The 20,561-nt window shown below is 53.3% G+C and overlaps 3 protein-coding genes and 1 non-coding gene across 11 annotated transcripts in view; 2 read left to right on the top strand and 2 right to left on the bottom strand.

Moving 5' to 3' along the window:
* Window positions 1-3,593, top strand: part of CNOT1 (CCR4-NOT transcription complex subunit 1) — a 56,063-nt gene extending 52,470 nt beyond the window's left edge. For all 7 annotated transcript variants that reach the window (XM_039558271.1, XM_039558268.1, XM_039558267.1 and 4 more), the window contains exons 45-49: window positions 92-241; window positions 997-1,177; window positions 2,005-2,137; window positions 2,240-2,374; window positions 2,506-3,593. In XM_039558271.1, coding sequence (XP_039414205.1) covers window positions 92-241; window positions 997-1,177; window positions 2,005-2,137; window positions 2,240-2,374; window positions 2,506-2,584 — 678 coding nt within the window. In that variant the 3' untranslated portion in view covers window positions 2,585-3,593. The remainder of the gene's footprint in view (window positions 1-91; window positions 242-996; window positions 1,178-2,004; window positions 2,138-2,239; window positions 2,375-2,505) is intronic.
* A 3,866-nt stretch (window positions 3,594-7,459) lies between these two features.
* SETD6 (SET domain containing 6, protein lysine methyltransferase) lies at window positions 7,460-12,096 on the bottom strand. Its single transcript, XM_039558304.1, has 9 exons — window positions 12,033-12,096; window positions 11,810-11,908; window positions 11,580-11,724; window positions 10,914-11,055; window positions 10,410-10,604; window positions 10,132-10,255; window positions 9,702-9,882; window positions 9,345-9,487; window positions 7,460-8,849 (listed from the first exon to the last, which is right to left on the bottom strand). Exons 1-9 carry the CDS (start codon window positions 12,057-12,059, stop codon window positions 8,538-8,540), a joined length of 1,368 nt encoding a protein of 455 aa, XP_039414238.1. The 5' UTR covers window positions 12,060-12,096; the 3' UTR covers window positions 7,460-8,537.
* Window positions 12,097-13,474: 1,378 nt separating this feature from the next.
* On the top strand, window positions 13,475-13,547 carry TRNAK-UUU. The gene has a single exon. It is a non-coding gene; the product is annotated as a tRNA-Lys (tRNA).
* A 654-nt stretch (window positions 13,548-14,201) lies between these two features.
* On the bottom strand, window positions 14,202-19,670 carry LOC104691877 (SNF-related serine/threonine-protein kinase-like). 2 transcript variants are annotated; one of them, XM_039558299.1, is made up of 6 exons: window positions 19,587-19,670; window positions 18,070-18,692; window positions 16,463-16,604; window positions 16,082-16,294; window positions 15,854-15,991; window positions 14,202-15,700 (listed from the first exon to the last, which is right to left on the bottom strand). In XM_039558299.1, the coding sequence occupies exons 2-6, from the start codon at window positions 18,656-18,658 to the stop codon at window positions 14,866-14,868; spliced, it is 1,917 nt and encodes a 638-aa protein (XP_039414233.1). In that variant the 5' UTR covers window positions 18,659-18,692; window positions 19,587-19,670; the 3' UTR covers window positions 14,202-14,865. The 2 variants fall into 2 exon arrangements, with proteins under 2 accessions (XP_039414233.1, XP_039414232.1); XM_039558298.1 differs by having other exon boundaries at window positions 19,543-19,645.
* Between the last annotated feature and the right edge of the window lie 891 nt (window positions 19,671-20,561).

The following is a 20,561-nucleotide window of genomic DNA, read 5'->3' as shown; positions in this document are numbered from 1 at the left end:
AGTAGTTGATGTAATATTGCTTACAGATCTGCTTTTCCAATTTGTTCCATTGCTGATGGTTTAGTTGACTGTCATGGTTTTCTGTCAACAGGTGGACATGTTAAGTGAGATTAATATTGCTCCACGAATACTCACAAATTTCACTGGTGTGATGCCACCTCAGTTCAAGAAAGACTTGGATTCCTATCTCAAAACCCGTTCTCCAGTCACCTTTTTGTCTGACTTGCGTAGCAACCTACAAGTAAGTTTGAGGGTTTTGAGGTTTCTGTGGGTGCTCAATTTAAACAATGTGGCACAAATGATCTCACTTGTCCAGCCACCGTCCTTTCTTGCAGCAGTTTTGTTGGTGTGTTGGCCAACGTGTTCCAGGCAGTAGAAACGCCTGTGAAAATGCACACTCTGAATAAGTCTTCTGCCACTCCCTGGTAGGATGTGTTGAAGCATTTTAGAATCTGAATAAATTTTGATTCCAAATAGATTCTTGTTATAGAAATGTGTGGATCCTCATGCTAATGCTTTAAGGGTAAAAAAGGTCAAATTAGCTAAAGCCCAGTTCAGAATTGTGGCTAAAACTTCATTTCAGACATTTCCTGGCTTGGCTTGCCAACTTGAGCTCTCAAGTTGGACTTCCTCAGAAACATTGCTTAGAAACATTCACACGAGGGGGCTGTTTCAGCCAGCCTCTGGCACTGCTGGTGAATTCACATTGCCTTACCTGATGTTTTCCTTTAGGTGGAGAGTAAAACCGAATCTGTTGTGTCAACACTTTGCTGATGTTTTTGCAAAAAAAACAAAAACATGTATACATGCATTAAAATATATGCTTTCTAATATATACTGTATTAAAAAAGGCTAAATGCCAAATTGAATTTGTGGATATCCCAGCATGTTGTCTTCTGGATAATCAATAAGATACTTGGATGCTGTTGTACATGTTGTAGCTTTGAGTACTGAAGGAATATCGACTGTTAATGCTTTTCATATCTTTGCTATTAGGTATCGAATGAACCTGGCAACCGCTACAACATCCAGCTCATTAATGCACTGGTGCTCTATGTAGGTACTCAAGCTATTGCACACATTCACAACAAAGGCAGTACACCCTCTATGAGCACCATTACCCACTCAGCTCACATGGACATCTTCCAGAATCTGGCAGTAGACCTGGATACTGAAGGTGAGCTGGAAATACTGATAGTTCATGTGATGTCACATTTACAGCAAGTGGGTCCTCACTTTAAAAAGGACACTGAGGTGCTGGAGTGTGTCTAGTGAAGGGCAACAAGGCTTGTGAAAGGTCTAGAAAACATGTCTTGTGAGGAATGGCTGAGGGATCTGGGTTTGTTTAGTCTTGAGAACAGGAGGCTCAGGGGGACCTGAGCTCTGAAGGGTTGTTCTAGTGAAGTGGGGGTCTCTTCTACCATGCCTGGAGTGAGAGGACAAGAGGAAATGGCCTTAAGCTGTTACAGGGAGGATTCAGATTAGATACTAGAAAAATATTTTTTCACTATTAGAGTGGTCTGATACTGGAATAGGCTGCCCAGGGAGATGGTGGAATCACCATCCCTGGAGGTGTTTTAAGAGGCACCTGGATCTGGTGCTGGGTGATGTGATTTAGTGGTTATGGGGTTACAGGGGTAGTACTGGGTTGATGGTTGGACTTGATGGTCTTAAAGGTCTCTTCCAACCTTGATGATTCTGTGATTTCATGTAGCTGATAGTGAATTCACTAAAAGAAATGCTACATTAGAATGTTAAACTCTGAATATAGGAGCAGTGTGAGAACCAAAAGTTTAAAGTATTCAAGGGAATTAGAAAGGCCTTCAGTAAAGAAGAATTGAATTCTTACTTCTCCATCAGCCTGGGTTGATACAGCTTTTACGTATCATCAGTTGGTTTTGTTTCCTGTACCTCCATGAGGCTCCCAAGCATTAATCTCAAGCACTGCTGGTTGCTTCTTTGTGTGCAAGGGAGGCCGTGTGTACTCAGTGTTCTCTTCTGCAGGCCGGTACCTCTTCCTGAATGCCATCGCCAACCAGCTGCGGTACCCCAACAGTCACACCCACTACTTCAGCTGCACCATGCTCTACCTGTTTGCAGAGGCCAACACAGAAGCTATCCAGGAGCAGATCACCAGGTCGGAGGGATTGCATTTAACTTGCCAACATTCAGCTTTTTGCTTTCCCTCCTTCTGTATTTTGGATCTTTGAGCTCTAACTGTTCTTACTTTTGGATTCAGGGTTCTCTTGGAACGACTGATTGTAAATAGGCCTCATCCCTGGGGTCTCCTTATTACTTTCATTGAGCTGATAAAAAATCCAGCGTTCAAGTTCTGGAACCATGAGTTTGTTCACTGCGCTCCAGAAATTGAGAAGTGAGTATAACTTAACCACAGAGTCGTTAAAGTGATACCTCTGAAGCAGTTGCACCTTGAGTTTTTGGTGCTGTCACAGCATCCATTTCCTGCCATAAATGTACCTACCACTGCTTTGCTTCCATGTGCAGGTTGTTCCAGTCGGTTGCACAGTGCTGCATGGGGCAGAAGCAGGCCCAGCAAGTCATGGAAGGGACTGGTGCCAGTTAGATGAGCTGCATCCTGCGTTGCAAGAGTGCCAGCCTGGAGATCCTGTCCCATCGACTGACTGAAGACTCTGTAAGGCTCCTCCTGACCTTCCCAGCCCCCTTGATTGGGTAGACACAACAGACCCTGGGTGAAAGTCTTACGTGGGCGTGTTCCAAAGTTTGAAACAAATTTTTTGACTTTTGGCCAAACTTCAGAAGATGCTGTGAATATCATTTGAACTAGTGTAAATACAAGGAACAGAAACATTTGTCTGGACTTTTGGGTTTGTGCAAATTGTGTAAAAGGCAGGTGGGTAACTGGTGCCTGTCCGTCTTGTAATAAAGGGGCAGCTGCTGATGCCAAGCACTTGTCTGGGGCAGACCTCCTTGTCCTGACATTCCCAGACTCCCAAAGAATATTGAAAAGCCAGTAACTTATTTTTCTTTATGTGGATGGGGGACCTTTAAATCACTAAGTTGTTTAAAAAAAAAAGCAGATGTGTTTGGAATATGGGAATTCTATGGAGTACAGGAGGGGTGAGGGAGGGGTTAAGGTTCACTGTTGCTTTCCCCTCACCCTCATCAAATGCTGATAGACAGCAAGTGGAGTGGCAGTCAGAGAATGCCTCCTTTTTCTTGGAGAAGAAACAGGCCCTTTGGGTGAGGGTCAGCTGTTTTCAGTAAATAAACCAGAGACCAGGCCTATAGCTTCTTTTTTTTTTTTTTTTTTTTTTTTTTTGGACAGTTGTAAATTTTGGAAGATGAGGGGTTAAATCTAGACCTTTTCCCACCCTCCCCTGTGACCACAGTATAAGTTTGTAAAAAAAACTAAAAAAAGGGAAAAAAAAAGAAAAAATTAAAACAAAAACCCCAAAGGACCAATACAGCCCATTTTGTAAGGATTTTCAATGTTTTGTAAAGTATTGGTCCACGTGTTGTATTTTGTAGCCTTTCTAGTTCTTGGGCTTTAGTTCTCCCACTCTTGTATGTATGCATACTGTAGTTACACATTAAAGTCATGACATGCAGCACGTGCCACTGTGCTTATTCTCTCCAGTTCTATCCTGGCCAGTTGGTGTCTTTCAAAGCCTGTTCCACCCATCCAAAACATGCAGTTTTTCAGTGTGTTTTGGGCTCTGCCTGTTGAAAGCAACTGGGTTTGTTCTCTAGCATGAGCTCAGCAGGCAGGTGTAATTGACTATACAGGGTCTTGCTTTGAAGTGCAACAGAAAGGACAGTTGTGTGGAAATAGAAATGGTTTAGTTGCAAGTTCATGAGCAGCGTTTGTCTCAGACAGGAGACTGCAGTGGAGGTATAGAGAGTATAGATAGCCCATCAGTTTCATTTCTAGTGCCTTCCACCCTGCTGTGATCTCACTGCAGCCAGAATCTGCCCCAGGTTGTGGTTAGCTGTTGCAAGGGTTGGCAGCTTCAGTGTTGTTAATACTGCAAGGTCCTTTAACCTAGCAGAGGCTAGGAAACAGAGCTTCACTGCTTTCTTTTTACATAACATCACTAGTTTGTTAAAGCTCATTGACTGCTGTGGTGTGGGCAGAGAGGTCAGGATTTCCTGTTTGGGTTTAAGGGGTTCTGTAAACTTGGCTTTGCATTTGCTGCGTGGAGGAAAAACAGCTCTGAGGGACCACTGAGCCAGCTGTGCCAGTGGGTGGCAGCTCAGAGGTAATTGTCCCTCTTTCTGTTCTAGGCATTGGTTTCCTCTGTGTCAAGGAGTAAAGACTGTGGCTAGGTCCTGCAATTCCATGGCATTCCTTTGCCAGGTCAGCAGCTGTGCTGAAACTGAGCCTTTTGAAGTTGGAATTTTTTGGTTCTGCTGTTGCCACGCCAGCTTACTCCTTCCTCCTCCTACTGGGTTAGGATACAGAGAATTACCAGCAACCAGTTTTTCTTTATCTAGTCCAGATGCCATAGGATTTTTTTTCTTCCATTTAACTCTAGCAAACCATGTGCAGAGCTTACTGCCTTGTCCTGATGGCTCAAAAGAGTTTCTGGTTCTGTACTAATGCTGCTGTGCTTGGCTGGTTCCCTTCAGGTTTTTAGAGCTTCTGTAGAGAGGCTTGGAAGGTGGGCAGGACTCAGTCAGCCAAGATCCCAGTAACATAAGTTGGGCTGGTAGGATGGAGGCCCCTGCATTTCATATCCTCCCTTTGCTGCCACATTTTACAAACATTTTATATTCAGAAAGACTAAGGCAATTCAGGTAATCGTGTCACAGTAATGGGCTTAAGCAATGTAAAATTATACTAAATTTGACATCTGGCACTGTCTCTGCACTCCTGGCCTGTGCAGTTGTGATGGTGTAAAATAATTACTGCAATTAGAACTGCTCCTCTCCCTTGAGGGCAGTCAAGTTCTGTTTAAGACAGGCTTTCTTCCCATGTACAGATCATGAAGTTACTTTTTTATTTTTTAGTCCCTAAGGTCCAGAGGGAGGGGTAGCTTCTCACTTCATCTAGTTCCGTAGTGTTCTTCAGTTGTGAATGGTGGCTCTGTGGCCCCTTGGAGTTTTGTAGCTGTGTATGTTTGGAGAAGAACCTGGTACAGTCCTTTCCAGCATTCCTTTAGTGGCTTACCATTCTTCAACCTTAGACAGACCCAGTCTCTCTGTGGATGTCACAGACAGGAAGGCCTAATCCAATGGGATATCTGCATTGAAAGTACCTGCTGATAGAGGACAAAGCTTTCCGTAGAGAGATAACATAATTACACAAGTACTCTTGGCCCAAGATACAGACTGGGGTTTGTAAGAGACTACCTGGTAAAGTCTCCTGTATAAATTTCAAAAGGACTGAGCTTATCCTTGGATCCAGGTGTTACTCCGACCCTCAGTAGTGCTGGTGGCAACATCCCAGGCCGCTTTGATGACACAGGTATCCTGTATCTAGGAATGATCTCTTTCATAGTACCTTGCCTACCTGTTCAGCCTGCTTGGTTTGACAGAGAAAAGCATCAGGTCCCCCAAAAAATGCATCTGCTGGTACCAGTGAGTATTGATTCCCGCTTTGCTGTAGTCATTCAGAGAAATCTATTTGCCAGTAATTTCCTGGTGTGTTCCTTTTTTTGTTTGTCCTGGGGAAGGCTGAGGCAGGATCTGTGGACAGAGTTCTCATTTCTTCTTCGTTACACTTTTTATGGTGCCTCCCATTCCATTCCCAAGGACACACAGTTACACATTGTTTTCTAGAAATTGTATGGCTGTTCTAGATCCCGGTGGTAAAAGTCCAGCATAATTGACAGCCCTGTTTGAGGATTCTCCCATTCAAATGCAAACAGCTCCTGAATTCTGGCATCCAGTGGCATACAAAAGGATATCTTTCAAGGGAATATCTTTCAAGTCTTAATGCCCTAAACCATTGATCAGTGTCTTTTTATGTTGTTGATGCACATGTTGTACTATTTGATTTATGGCTCTTACATCTTAGACTAGCTGATACTTGTCTGAGTGTGGTTTCTTAACTGGTAGAATTGGGGTATTAAACTGACAGGCATTCCTGAAGCAACCCAAAGCTAATAAATCTTTCAATGTTTGGCACTAGTCCTTTTCTAGGTTCCAATTTAACAGGGTATTGTTTTCATCTTACTGGTCTGGTGCCTGGTTTTCATTAGATCGTTACCAGTTTTGCTTCTTGTGGAAGGCAGGAGTGCCAGTCACCTACACGAGAGGAGTCACCCCATTTTCCCTTTTTTCGGGTATCTCTTCAGGTATCTCTCTCTTCCTCTGGGTCTTTTTGACCCTGTAACATAAACACTTGAGTCCCCAGGGCTTTTTCTTCTGGTGTATGTACTTGGATCTGTCCTTTTTCAAAAGTTATTTTTGCATTTAATTTACTTAATTCTCTTCCTGATAATGGCATTGGGCATTTGGGTATGTATAGAAATTTTATAAAACTCTTTCAATTCTGAATTTGAGTGGCTGGAAGAATAGCCTTCTTTCTTTTTCCCTATGGCTCCAGCTATAGATGTGCTTTGTTTACTCATGAAGACTCCTTTACATCTAAGTTGCTCCTCTATTAGAAATTCTACCTTTTCATTGCCCAGATTTACTGTGACCAGGAGTTCTAGTGGGGATTCTTTGGAGCTCTAAGCTGCCTGTCAGTTGAAATCCCAACTGAGTGTAAGCAGTCTTCCTACTTGTGGAGCCTCCAGTCTTTGAGGATTACCTGGGTTCTGTGGGCATTTGTTTCAAGTGCCCTTTCTGCTTTCAGTAAGTACATTGAATTTTTCCTACTAGATGGGAATTTACCAGTTGAAATCTGATTCCCTTACAGTACCTCCTGCCCTTCCCACTATCACAGCCATCAACCAAATTTGTCATCCCTTTTCTGATCTCTCTTCCCCTCTTTTCTTCCCTTTCTCTTCTCCACCTCATTCTCTTCATTACGCTTCCTTTTTCTTTCTCTGTTGCTAAAACATGAGTGTCTGCTGTCATCAATCTGCACTCCTTCCAAGCCTTACCATCATTCTGCAATGCAAAGAACAGATCAACATCTGGTACTTCGCCCCATTTTCCTTCCTGGCAACAGAATACCATTAATTGCAGGAGCCATTCTGAGGCCATTTTCCCCAGTCCTCTAATAGATACAAAGCCACCACATAATCAACTTCTTAGTAAGGGAATCCCCTCCAAACTTTCCCCATGGTCTTAAAATACAGCCTAAAAGTGAAATTCTCACAATGCCATCTTCCAGTGAGGTGGAACTTCCAACACCCATGCAGGCCAACAATTACAAACAGTAGGCATAACAAAGTCTTGTTATACAGTGTTCAAACCTCTTGTATGCTTTAGTCAGCACCAAGTTTGTGCATGTCTAAAAAACGCAAGTTTTAACCCAACCCCCAAATTTTAACCAAGATACCAAATGTAATAGTCCTCTGACATGTATGTTTTCCAGTATGATTTATTCAGGGAGACACAGGATACCAAAATACCAGTTTTAACAATGTCTCAGTGAAGGATATCAGCAGCTTTGTGAGATCCTGGTCAAATTCACCATTGTCCCATCTGGGTCACCAGAAGAAGCTCCCCTCAGTACTGTTAAACCACCCTGTCCCTAAGCACTGCAGGCAGGGCTGTAGCTGAGCTTTGTCATGAGTGCAGTGTGGGTTTTGCTTGTTTGCAGTACTTGTAACTGCAGCAGCAGCAATGATCCCCCTGCTCTTAGATGGGGCTTTGCACCCTGTTGAAGTAGAGAGCATGGGCTGAGTAAAAAAAGTGATTTTTATTAAATAGAGCTTGGCCTGCAAACCTTCAGTGTTTTGTCATGCAAAAACAAAGTGAGTTCAGGGTAGAACTGCATCAGGCAGTGGGTGTGTATCAAACTCTCAGCCTGCAGCAGCTGTGGAACTGTGACAGTGCTTCTCCAGAGTAGTCTCAAGCCCGCACAGAAATACCTTTTGTAGAAGTAAAAGGAAGTATTTGTTATACTGAGCCTACATGAAGGCCAGCTAGATGGGCTTGTACTCTTGAAAATGTTCAACATAAAATATGTACAGGTGAAGAGTTTAGTGTTGTCAGCAGGTCCACCTGCCAGATATTTATTCTGAACCTCTCTAAGGTAAGAGCTACCAGCTGGATTTCTGACCTCTTAATCTAGGCAAGGAGCAGCTCTTGCTTTCAATTTCTGATGCTGAATGAGGGAATCCTCTGCTGTTCTGGCAGCGTATGTCTGCCTTCCTAAAACAGCCATTAGGATGGCTGGGGTTTCTTAAGGCCTCTGGAAAAAGGTGATATTTGTGCTCCAGAGCTCTCATGGTACAATAAGGCCACTCAAAACCACCTCTGTGCTGTGAAGATAATTCTTTATGTAGAGGTAGCTAAAAGTCTGTGTGCTGTATGAGGGACAAGTGGACCCATAGTCAGTCTTGCCATCTGTCGTCTGTGCTACAGAAGAGATGGCCAGAGGCTGACCTTTCCCTCAGGGTCAGCCCCAGCCAGGCCATGTCCAGGGGCACGGAGGTTTATTGTACCAGCTCTAGCAGCTGATGCAAGATCCTTTTCTGTCCGTAGCGCACGTGCAGCGCTTGCTGCTCCCTTCGACTCAGTTTCTCATAAGCCTCTTTGTTATTTAGCAAGTCCTGCTCTGCTTTCAGGTCTGTCCCATAGGACTCCAGGGTCAGCAGCACACTGTCATAAAGGAGCTTCTTGCAAGGAGTTTTAAGTCTGGAGAGAGCCTCATTTGAAAGGGTGGAGTTTTCTTCTTCCTCACTGTCATCTTCCCAGCCATCTTGCTCCTTGTACTCCTTGAATTCTTTTTCTGACATGCACAGCACCTGTAGTGACCCAGGCACAGGGATAAGTGACTGGCAGTGTGAGTACATCAGGCTTTCTCCTCTGTGGAAGAGCCACGTGGAGCAGGTGAGTTACTCCTCGGCTGCACTGAAAGTTAAGAGACTAAAACTGGCTTAGATAGCTAATTGCAAGCAATTGTGGGTTAGGAAAACATTAAAACAGCAAACCTGGGTATTGGTAAGTCTTGTTAAGCATCTCACCTAAAACATGACAGCTCTCTAGAACAGCAATGGCCATGGAGCCATTCAAGACAGGTATGTGGGTACACATGGATGGCTACTTCAGGAGAGGAAGATGACTTAACAGCATGTGGGAGCTGGGCAGCCACACCCCCTCCCACTGTTCACACAAGACTGTTAGTGCCCAGCTGCCTTCAGGTGCTTGTCCCCTTCACTGAGCCATTCTGCACTGCTCATTTGCCCAGCAGCACTCTGTGCTCTCCTTGTGTAGCTCTTCCCCCACGTGGCCATTCTTACCTTGAGGGTCACAGACAGCTCTTCCTCTGTCAGCACTTCATCCCAGCCAAGCACAAAGGCGCCTTCCTCCCCCACCATCTCCAGCTGGCACAAGAAGTCCCACTGCTCTGAGACCAGCTGCTGCTGTGCTTCAGTTTTGGCACCTGTTTTGAAGACAGCAGAGCTGTGAACACAGCTGGGATGGCAGTGGAGGGGGAAGGGTGAATGGAGAAGGGGAAATGGGAGGCAGAAAACCAAGGCATGGCCCCACCACCTGAATTGCTGTGGAACGGGCTTATTTTTCATGTCATCCTTGATCCCAGGTTAACAGAGATCCCTGCCCCATCCTCTCCCAGAGGGGCTGTGGGTGCCACTCACGCTGCAGAGCTGCCCTGCGCAGTGTCACCATCTGGATGTCGGCCGTGTCGTGGGTGTTGCCCGGGTAGGGCTCTGCGAAGCCGTACATGTGCAGCAGCTGCCAGTTGGCCATCTGCCCATATGTGTTGAAGATCTCCTGTCCTTTCCCCACGGGCTGCGTTGTAACCATTCTCAAACATTGCTGACAGCAGGGAGAGGAGAGCAGCTGAGCTGTGCCGATCTGAGTGCTCAGCAGGGTTTCAGAGAGCTCAGGTGACCCTGAGCTCCTCCCAACGAACACCAAACATGCAGCAGGGCTGTGAATTAATGAGATCCAGGCCAGACTCGCTGCCCTGGGCTGAGACCCCACCTTGCTGTGCCCCCATTCCCAAAGATCTACAAAAAGGGAACCAGGCTGTGTCAATTTGTGGCGCAGCAGCTTTGTACTCACAGGAGAGTATTCCAGGTTGGCATTGTGGTTGGCCACATGATTCAAAATATCTGCGACAGGCACCATCATGGGAGGATTGGGCCCCTTCTCATCTTCATCTTCTTCCTCTAAAGGTTCCTGAAAACTAAGACAAGGGAGATGAAGACAAGCTGGTGGTACACATGGCTGCACAAGGCAAGCTTCACCTTACACTTCTTGTGCAACTCCAACCTCTAACATAGCCTCTAATCCTACTTCCTGTCCTGGCTCCTTGCTGGAGCAAAGCCCTCGCTTCTCACCTGTATGCCATGACAAATGCCACCAGCTCCTTATACAACTCCAGAGTGTGCAGTTTGGGGTCAAAGATGTTGGGGTGGGTCTCCATGAAAGGCAGGATGATGGAGTTGTACTCCAGGTCGATGTTAGCTAGATCCTTGTCCACAGCTTCTGGGATGCCTGTGCCCTGCAGGAGCCTTGTTCGCTCTTCTGGAGGCCTGTTGCAAGAAAAACAGCAGGTTCTTCTCTGTGCTGGGGCCAAGAGTCTATAAATTCCTTCCTCCTTAAAAATCTCAGCTTCCCTGTGCTCTCTAGGTCCATGTTTTCTCTGGCTCTGCCTGTAACATAACTCCAGGAGCGCCGGCCCCTCAGGCTCCTGCCAGTGCTAGCACAGGGCTAGAACAGAGGGTTGGGGTCACCCAGCAGGACCACATCCCTCCCCGGGACTCCACTCAGCAGCCCCTGGCCTGTGCCTGCCTTCAGCTGTAAGACTGAGCCTCCCCAAGCCACCCTTGCTTTCACCTTACCAGAACATTGGGTGATCCAGGCTCCGGAAGTCCTGCCAGAGGGAGAAATACGGCTGCCAGTGGGAGTTGCTGGCTGTGTACTCGTGTAGCAAGGCCAGCAGGAGAGGGACCCAACCAGACTGGCTCTGCAGGGACTCCTCAGCTACAGAACCAGACAGGATGGAGAAAACTTAAGTTGTTCTGTGTTTGAGAACGAAAACCTGATCTGACAAGCCTCTGCGCCTGTCCAGCCTGGAGACAGGGGTTGAGTTTTTATTCCCGTTTGTCTCGGGTTTGTCCTGAGCTGAACCAGGACCAGAAGCTGCTTCTCTGGAGTTATGGATGAGCTCTCCAGGCCCCACGGCCTTGCACTCCTCAGCCTGAGGCTCTGCGTGCCTTCAGGAACCAAGGAACTGTTTTCTTCTCAGTGTCACGAGGAACGCAGCATAGCACGGGTGCCTGTCACTTAGTAGTTGGAGATGTTGCGCTAATGGACTTTTCTCCCTGTTCTGCACAGCTCTGGGCTCCCTTAGGGAAGCGAGGGGTGCCCTCCTCTTTCCTACCTAGTATCTAACAGCCCTACAGCATCCTCCATACATCAGAAACGTTCCCGAGGCTTTACCACAGACTCATTTATTCCTTTAAAAGGCAAAGCAGACTCGAGTGACACAAGAAGCTTGCACTCACCTTCCTCCAAGAGTGCGTGGATGGAGGTGCTGTGCTGGGACAGCAGTGCCGTGCGAGGGATGGTGAACAGCACCTCTCCGGCCTCCAGCTCCTCGGCGGCCAACATCCCGTACCCCGCCACCGCGCCCTCCCTGCTCAGGCGGACCTGGGGCCAGAGGGGGCGGTGAGGGGCGGAGCGAAGACACCAGGGCGGACCTGGGGGATGCATGAGCCGGCCCGCGGTACCTCACCTTGGGGTTCAGCTCCACCCCGGCCCACCCGCACCACGCCAGGAACCCGGAGAGGGGATCGGCACTACGCTTCCTCTGGGTGCCGCTCTCGACCGCCGCCTGTAGATGGAAACATGGTGTGAAGGGCAAGAAGCCATGAGGCCGATCGCGGATCCCTTCAGCACCACCAGCCCAAGGGCCTGTGTGTCCCCAGCCCGCCGGGAGCCCCCGGCCAGCCCCGTACCTTGAACCTCTTGGGGGCCGACGCCATGACGCCGCCGACTCGTGGGGCCCTTCCGGGTAGGCGGGAGCTCCGCCCCCATGGGCCGGGCTAACGGCGGCCAAAAAGGGACAGAAAGGGCCGGGGGGAGCAGCGCCGGAAACGCGCCCGGGATCCGCCTGCTTGCGGGGCTCGGGGGTGGGGTGGAGGGGCCTCACAGTACCTCTTTGTAGGGTGCAGCCTCCGAGCAGCTCCCTGAAACGTCTGGGCTCCTTACGGTGCCTCTTTGTGGGATCCAGGGACCACCACGTGTCTTTCTGCTGGGTCTGGGGACCTACGGGGGTCTCTCTGAGGGGTCTGGGAGTGATTTAGGGGCTCTCTGGGGGGCTCATCAGGCCTCTCCCTGTGCCCTGCTGCCTCCGTCCCACCCTGGGGCTTTCCCCCTGTGCCCACGTGTGCCCACCTCAGGGCCGGTGCACCTCGGGGGGCTGCGGTGCCTCCGTGGCTGCCGTGTGGCCGCGTATCGGTGCGGTCATAGCTCCAGACATAGGTTAAAATTAATTAATCTAATTAATCAGGGCAATTAAGCTTGTGCTCTTGTTCAGTCGACACCACACACGCCTCCCACCGTACGTACGGGCTCTGATCTCCCCTCCAGGGCCGTCCCGAGGCCGCCGTTCCCAGGCTCATTAGTGCTGTCCCCAGCCCCAGCAGACGCGGGGCCGATGCCATCACTGGCTGCTCTAATGAAGCCAATTAGTGCGCACGAGGTGCTTGAAGAGACTCCACAGGGCTCTCTGCGGGCTGTCCCTAGGGCTCCCCCAGCCCGTCTGCGCTTGCGGTCGGCTTTAATCTTCTCCAGCCCCTTCGGAGCTGGGCCGGGCTGGACTGGCAGGGTGGCTTCCCTACCGGGCAAAAGGGTTCCTTCCTGCAGAATGGGGAGGAAGGGCAATAGAATATGTGGGGTGGCACCTGTAGGTGCCCATCCAAGCTCGGTCTATGCAACCCAACTCCCCGCAGCCGGCTCCCTCCCTCCCTCCTTAACGCGGCTCCTGCAAAAGCGCCGCTGGCACTCGGATTCGAGCCGAGGCTGCTGCAGCCGCAGCGCAGAGCACGGACCCGGCGGGGCCGCAGCCGCCGCTGCTGCTCCCGTTCCCCGGCGGGACCCGGGGGCTCCCTCTGGGCGCGGCGGAGGTTTCACAGCCGCTCCCGCAGCATCCTGCTCCCCTCCCTGCCTGCGCATCCCTGCGGCGCCGGCATCTTCCCAGGGCGCATCCCTGTGCCTGATCAGTGCCCGGGGACATTCCCAGAACCCGGGTGTTCAGTCTGGCCTGCGCTGGCAGCCTCGTTGGGGTGGCGTGGGAGTGGAAAACATCGAAATGGGTCCCCACGTTGTCCTTGCAGTGCTGCAGCAAAGTGGGGTCCCCCCGGCTGTCACAGACATGCCCCCCACATGCCAAATGTGAGCCTGGATAGCTCAGTTGGGAGAGCATCAGACTTTTAATCTGAGGGTCCAGGGTTCAAGCCCCTGTTCAGGCGGTGGCTTTATCCTTTAGGATAGAGAAAGGGGAGCATGTGGGCAGGAGCAGCATCTCCTCCTCCTACTAGGGCCCTGGGGGGGGCTGCAGGGACCCCAGGGCACCCCCTCCTTCTTTTCCCACCACCAACTCCCCAAGCTCTCCAGAGCTGGCTCCATCCTATCTTAGACCCACACAGCACTGCTCCATTCTTCCAACCACCCAGTACTCAGAGAGATCTCATGTTGGATGATGAGGACAGATTATTTGGGGGTACATCTGAAAGGAGGGAGAAAGACGATGGATAGAAAAGGAAGCGGCACAGCAGAGCTGGAGGGAAAGAAGTCCAGGCTGGGCTTGAAACTGGGGGCTCAGGGGTGGCTCCAGGCTGAGAGAGTGGGAAGCTATTGGAGGCACCCTGATTGTGGTTGACTCTCATGGGGATGTGCAACACCCTCCACCTGCCTTCTGGCATGCCCAGGCCTTCCCTCACCTTTGGGTGTTCATTATCCCTGTTCTTACTCCCTTCTGTGCCTGCTCTGGGCTCCATTCTGGGCCCCTACCCACTCCAGCTCAGGCGGATGCTCCCTTGAAGTCACCCCTGGTGCCAGGGAAGCCATCCCTGGCCCTCTGACTGGGGGGACAGTGATGTTTTTGCAACAACGCTGCACCCACATCAACCCACGAGCTTATTTTATTGTCCTTACAAACTTTGCTTCCCAGCGGCTCCGATCCTTCCACGCGCGTGCGCCACGGCTCAGGCTGAGCTCTGGCCCACGCCTCTGTCGTCATTCATTTCTTGCCAGCAAGAAAACAAAGAGATAATAAATAGGAAGCTTATTTGCAGAGAAGGTCCAGGGAATGGCCTGGGGTCATGGGCCAGGCTGTGCCTGGCCCCGGCCGGGGCCGGCGGGGGGGCTGCAGGCAGGACAGCCCAGCCCCGGGCCACGCACACTGTGGGGCTGGGGCACTGGGGGGACTTGGGGGGATATAGCAATCTCTATTTAATTACATTAAAATAGACTATTTAAAAAAATTATTTCTAGTAGTTAAAAAAGTGTCGTGGTCCATCCCATCCCAGCAGAGTCATGGAGCTGTCCCAGGGGTTTGGGGATGCACTGGCTGGTGTGGGGATGGACCCCCAGTCTGCTTCACCCTGGGCAGGCCTGTCCGGGGGATGGTCTGTCACAGCGGGTTCCAGGGGTGGGTGCTATCAGGGTGGCCACCGCGGGTGACAAAGCAGGGCACTGTGCCCCCCACCAGCCCCACAGCCACCAGCAGACCAAAGGCAGGGGAGTGGGCACCCTCCCAGACCCCACAGCAGGGCTAGTCCCAGGGCTTTAAATGACATGGCAGCAGTTGAACTGCCCCAGCGAGAGGAGGCTCTCCTTGGAGCCCGGGCGGAGTTTGAAGGCCAGGGCTTTCTCGCAGAGCGGGAACTGCAGGAGCCTGTCCCGCAGGCTGCCCCCCTTGCTCTTGCCCGGGTCCAGCTTGATCACACTCTCTGCGCCCCCTTCAGGGCCTGAGCCCTCCACCGACTGCCGGGCCGGGCTGGTCTGTTCCCCCTGCACTGGAGGCGTGTCTGCACCACTTGGGACGGTGGCAGGGGTCGTCTCTGCCCCCAAAACCTGGGAAACTCTGCTGCTCTGAGGTGACAGGACAGCTCCCCTTTCCTCGGGGAACTCTGCCGAGGAGCCCCCAAGTTCTGTGTCCTCCTCCCTCCTCGGGGGCTCAGCTCCATTTCCCCGCAGCACCAGGGGACCCCGGGCCCCGCTCACTCCCTTCCCAGCCCAGGCCGCCCCCGAGCGCCCGCTCCGGCCGCCCAGCTCCACCCCCGGCCCCCAGACCTCCCCGCGGCCGGGCAGGCGGTGGGCACGCAGGAAGGCTCGCATCTGCTCCTGATTCAGCGAGCTGCTCTTCCTCTCCATGGCGCTGGGCCTCTCCTCCTCCTCCTCGTCCTCCTCTTCCTCCTCACAGATCTGCTGCAGGGCCGGGGTGCTCTTGGTGATGGTTGTGTCAACGGCAGGGGCCTTCAGCAGGGTCCCGGTGGGCTGCCGGCCGCCAATGTCCCCTCCGGGGGGCAGTCGGGACCCCCCGACGAGGCTGCTTGTCTCCGTGAAGGGCAGGAGGCTGCCGGTGCTGCCCACAGAGCCAAATGTGTCTGACAAGTTGGGCCTGAGGAAGGGGAGAGAGGGAGGTGTCAGTACCCAGCTGGGCATCACAAGGGCTGTGGCAAGGAAAAGGACAGGGAACCGGCCAAGACCCTGCACTGGGGACCCAGGATGGTGGAGAGGGGGACACGGGACAGGGGGCAGCAGGAGGGCTCACCTGCTCTGCACCTCCTTGGCCAGGTTGTAGACGAGGCTGAGGCGGTGGCCCTGCTTCTCCTGCTTCTCCCGCAGCATCCTCTCCGCCAGCAGGAAATACGTGGCCGTGATGTGGTTGTAGCGGTTGGCTTCCAGCGCCCTGTGTGGGACCGAGGGAGTTGCATCAGCACACAAGGGACATGCCTGGGGGGACCTGAAGGGGCTCCCACCCTGGCATCCCATCACTCACTCCTGGATGGTGTCCCGATCTGCAATGTTCCCGCATATCATGGCCTGGAGGATGATCTCGTGCTCCTCCTCAGAAACGCGCTTGTGGGACGTGAGGGGCAGCAGGGAGCGGCTGGCAGGGGACGGGTCCACCCCCTGCAGCCACGTGTGGCCCTCGATCTGCTCCAGGGATGCTCGTTGCTTCGGGTCCCGCTGCAGCATCCTGGAGATGAGACTGGGGGAAAGGAGTGATGCTGCAACCCTGCAGCACTGGGTGAACCCCAAAGTAAGCAGCTTTACCCACTCTTCCCACCTCAGCTCCCAGGCATCTGCCAGAGCTGGGGCACCCACCCCAGGGAAGCAAGTCAAGGTCTGGGGGGTACAGCGAGGGGGTGGTGCTCACTCAGCGCACTGTGCCGAGATGTGCGGGGGGACGGTGTAGCGGCAGTCCATGATCATGGTGAGGGTCTCGCTGTCATTGGCCTCCTGGAAGGGGGGGTGGCCACACACCAGCATGTAGAGGATGACCCCCAGGCTCCAGATGTCTGCAAGAAACAGCAGCAGCAGTTCAGGTTGCACTCATCGTGGCCCAGGAGAGATTCCCCACAGCACGGACCCTGGGAGGGGCGGCACCACCAGCCCCCAGTGCTGATCCAGCAGACACCAGGGCTCACTGGGATGTTCCTTGGAGATAACAGCTCCCAGGTCTTGCCCCGTGGACAGGGGGACCACACTCCTACCAAGGCAGGGAAGGACCTTCCCATCCCCACATCCAAGCAGGTCTCAATGGACTTCACCAAAGCAGCTGAGGTGTTATCACCTTGTCCAGGCAGGGACGGGAAGGCCAGCCCTGAGCTCTGCTCTGCTCTCCCCCCTAGTCACATACCCGCCCACGGCATGACTGCACATCATTCCTCAGCTTCCTGGTTCTCAAATCCCACCACAACCATCCTGGCACTGGGCTGTGCCTTAGGAGACACTACAGCAATGGGAGAGGGACCTAGCACCGATCTGGGCTCTCCAGCTGCATGGGGACTAGCTGGAGCACGATTGCTGCCCTGTCCTGGGGACAGGGATGGAGCTAGAAGCATCTTCCCTGGCTCCTCCTGCCCAGAACACAAATTCCTGCAGATGTGCGAGTTTAGGATGCTGAGCATGCCGTGGGGCGCTCTGTTAATACCTTCAGCTGCTTAAGTCAAGTGTTCAAAAATTTCTCATCTGCATCGGTTTTCTCCCTTCATTTCCCTTTGCAGCGCCACCAGCTTGTTTTTCTACAGTCTCCATAAGCTAGCCTTGTTCTCAACTCGGGATCCGCCTTTCCCTGAGCCAACGCTGGGCTTTTGCCTTTAAGGGCTCGTGTTTTGCTTTGCTAAATCCTCCTGCCCTAATTCCAGCCAGACAGCCAGCTTGGATCCTGCTTCCCTCCCACATCCCCTGTGTCACAGCAGAGCCTCTTGGAGCCCTGAGCCCAGCTCCCTGTGCCCTGGGACAGTCTCCCCAGACCCCTGCACCCTGGCCAGGGAAGGAAGGGCACTGGGAGCCATGGAGAGGAAGTGGCTTTCTGGGCGGGGATGGAGCAAAGGAAACTTTCGGAGCTCCTCCGCCCAAACAGCAGCATCCCGAGCAGATTTCCTTCCGGCCTCACCCCGCCAAGTAACCACCAGCGCCAGACTGCTGGCAGCTGTATCCTCACACTGCTTCTCCTGGCAGATGCCGTGCCAGGGCTCACAGCCTGCTTGGGCTTTTTCCCCTCTCCAGCAACCATCACTCTGTGGGATCTCTGTGGATGCTGGGATGGTCTCTCTCTGCAGAGAGGACCCTGCTGTGCCAGGGCAGGGCTGGGCAGCCAAGCACCCAAGGGACAGGCTTGCTCCTTGCAGGGACAGCAGTGCCACCATGTGCTCCTAGTGGTAAGGGGCCAAGTGGGAGGTAGTACCCAGCTGGCAGAACCATGCCCAAGGCAAAGGACAGAAGGGGAGGCAGGTCCCCAGGGCACCCCACAGCTCTTACCAACAGCCGGGGCATCGTACTCGTCCCCAAGCAGGATCTCTGGTGCTGAGTACGCCAGGGAGCCACAGCTGGTGGTGAGCATCTTGCCGGGCTGGAAGCGGTTGCTGAAGCCAAAGTCGGTGAGTTTGACCACCCCTTGCTCCTGGAAGAAGACCACGTTCTCGGGCTTGAGGTCGCGGTGCACCACGTGGAGCTTGTGGCAATAGGAGATGGCGTGGACAATCTGGGCAAAGTAGTGCTTGGCCCGCGGCTCAGTCAGGCCGCCCTCGTGCCGCATGATGTGGTCAAACATGTCCCCGCCGTCGCCCAGCTCCAGGATAAGGTAGAGCTTGGCGTGGGTGTCGATGACCTCGTAGAGGCGCACCACATTGGGGTGCTGCACCAGCTTCATGCAGCGCACCTCCTGCAGGAGCTGCCCCGCTGCCTCCCCCGCCAGCTTGCTCTTGTCGATCACTTTGACGGCCACGCGTTGCCCGGTGAAGACGTGCCGGGCCAGCTTCACCACCGCAAAGTGGCCCTTGCCCAGCGTGCGCTCCAGGTCATACAGCCCCGCAATCTTGCCCTCGCCGCAGCCCTGTGCCCCGGCCATGGCAGTGTTGTCAGGTGGGGACAGGCATCAGGCGCTGTGGGATGGAGGAGACGCTGAGCAATGTGGGGTGAGGGATGGGGTGCCCCCGAATACCAGGTCCCTCAGCACCACTGACACCAGGACTGCCAGGACATCAGAATCCCCAGCAGCCTGTGCACCCCTGACACTCCACCTCCCAGTCCCCATCCTGGGACCTTGACACCCATCTGTATCCCCACATCCAGTTCCTAGTACTCTGGAGATATCCGTACTTCCATCTTCCATCTCCTGAGTATCCTAGGGTACCCCATAATCCCCACATCCAGGTCCCCAGCATCCTGAGCACTCCAACACCCTCCCTTTTAGCTCCCGGCATCCTGGATATCCCAATATACCCCTCTACTTCCCAGCACCCCAGGACATCCTGATACCCTCTCCTCTAGGTATCCAGAACTGCAGCATTCTGGGCACCTCAATACCCCTGCCTCCAGTCCCTCATCACCCTGAGCATCCCCATACCCCCTTCTCCTGGTTCCCAGAAGCCTGAGCCCTCCATACCCCTACCTCCAAATCGCCAGCACCCCTGTCACCCCACACTCCCAGACCCCCGTATCCGGGGCACCCCAATAATACCAACCTCCAGGTATTTGGCATCCTGGCTACCCCAATATGCTCATCTCCACTACCCAGAACCTTTGGGCACCCCCACACTTCCATTTCCAGTCCCCAACACGCCGAGCCACCCCCATATCTCCAACCTTCAGGTCTCCAGCACCCCTGTCACTCCCGTATCCCCATCTCCAATCTCCAACATCCGTGCCACCCCCATGCCCTCACCTCCAGACCTTAGCACCCTGGGCACCCCCATGCTCCCCCTACGGCGCCCCGGGCACCCCGACACCCACCCCAGCCGCTGTCACCCGGTGCGCCCCGGCGGAGCCGCACTCACCGGGGCGCGGAGCTGCGACCGCCGGGGCTGCGGTGCCCGGGCGCGCCCGCCCCGCTGACGTCAGGGCGGCTCCGGGATCGCGCCTTAAAGGGCCCGGCCCGGCGGGGCTGAGGCCGGGGTGATGGTCATCGCAGCTCCTGAGAGGCAGCTCCCGCGGCCCGGCTCGTTATTGCCTGTTTTGGGTAGCGGGGACTCGGTTGGCCTTAGCGATAACGAGGGCTGGTGATGAGCTAAATGAGCCGCCCGCCTGCCTGGATGCTTCCAGGAGGAGAGGGAGAGCCCCCAGCCCGGGTTTGTCTCCCGAGGGTCCCGCCGTTGGGGGCTCCTGCCTGGGATGCCCGATCACGGGCATCTCTGCTGTGCCACTGACCCACTCCATCACCCGCTCCCACTCCCGCTGGAGTCTGAACCATTGAGCTGGGAGCGCAGCCCTGGCCCCCCCTTTTCCCCTCGCTTTAAGCCCTCTTTTCCTGGAAGCGGCCCGGCGAGCGGCCGGCCGCCTCATTTAGCTCGTTACTGGCCTTCGGGATGCGCACAAAACAGATGTTGCTCCTGCAGATTAAAAAGCTCTTAGCGCGGCCGCCCTCGTTCCCGCTAATGCCTTCCCAGAAGTCCTGGCCCGCGGCCCCGCCGGCTGCAAACAGGCCCTAATGAGCTGTGCTGAGGTCTCCGTGCGGGGGCTGGTGTCAGCGGGGACCTGGGCAGCGTGGACTGCGGACCCGGAGTTCCCAGGGCTGGAGCCGGAGGAGCTGGGGCTGGATGGGACACTCGGCATCCACCCGAGCCTTGGGAATGGAAAGGGCTGCCAAAGCTGCCTCTTACCCAAGATGAGTCTGTCCAAGCATGTGGGGTGCCAGAGGCATCCAGGTGCTGTGGCAGGGGTCCTGATTTGGTGTTGTGCATTGGGGCACCCAGATGGGTGCTGAGTGTTTCCAGCAGCCACTTACAGCTGGAGAAAATTACACAAGGCAGATG

This window comes from Corvus cornix, chromosome 11, assembly GCF_000738735.6.
Source record: "Corvus cornix cornix isolate S_Up_H32 chromosome 11, ASM73873v5, whole genome shotgun sequence".
Lineage (NCBI taxonomy): Eukaryota > Metazoa > Chordata > Aves > Passeriformes > Corvidae > Corvus > Corvus cornix.
The sequence above is the reverse complement of the archived record's forward strand: the minus strand, read 5'-3'. Positions and strand labels throughout refer to the sequence as shown.

What these genes read in the sequence shown, in the direction of transcription:
- SETD6 (XM_039558304.1), bottom strand. Translation starts at nt 12,059, where the DNA reads ATGGCGTCGGCCCCCAAGAGGTTCAAG. An exon ending in CTGGATCACCCAATGTTCTG is followed by an intron (nt 10,605 to 10,913) that starts GTAAGGTGAAAG and finishes TTCTTGCAACAG; the next exon opens with GCCTCCAGAAGAGCGAACAA. An exon ending in AGCTGTCTGTGACCCTCAAG is followed by an intron (nt 8,850 to 9,344) that starts GTAAGAATGGCC and finishes GGGTCACTACAG; the next exon opens with GTGCTGTGCATGTCAGAAAA.
- LOC104691877 (XM_039558299.1), bottom strand. Translation starts at nt 18,658, where the DNA reads ATGGCCGGGGCACAGGGCTGCGGCGAGGGCAAGATTGCGGGGCTGTAT. An exon ending in ATCTCGGCACAGTGCGCTGA is followed by an intron (nt 16,295 to 16,462) that starts GTGAGCACCACC and finishes CCTTTCCCCCAG; the next exon opens with TCTCATCTCCAGGATGCTGC. An exon ending in GCCAAGGAGGTGCAGAGCAG is followed by an intron (nt 15,701 to 15,853) that starts GTGAGCCCTCCT and finishes CCCCTTCCTCAG; the next exon opens with GCCCAACTTGTCAGACACAT.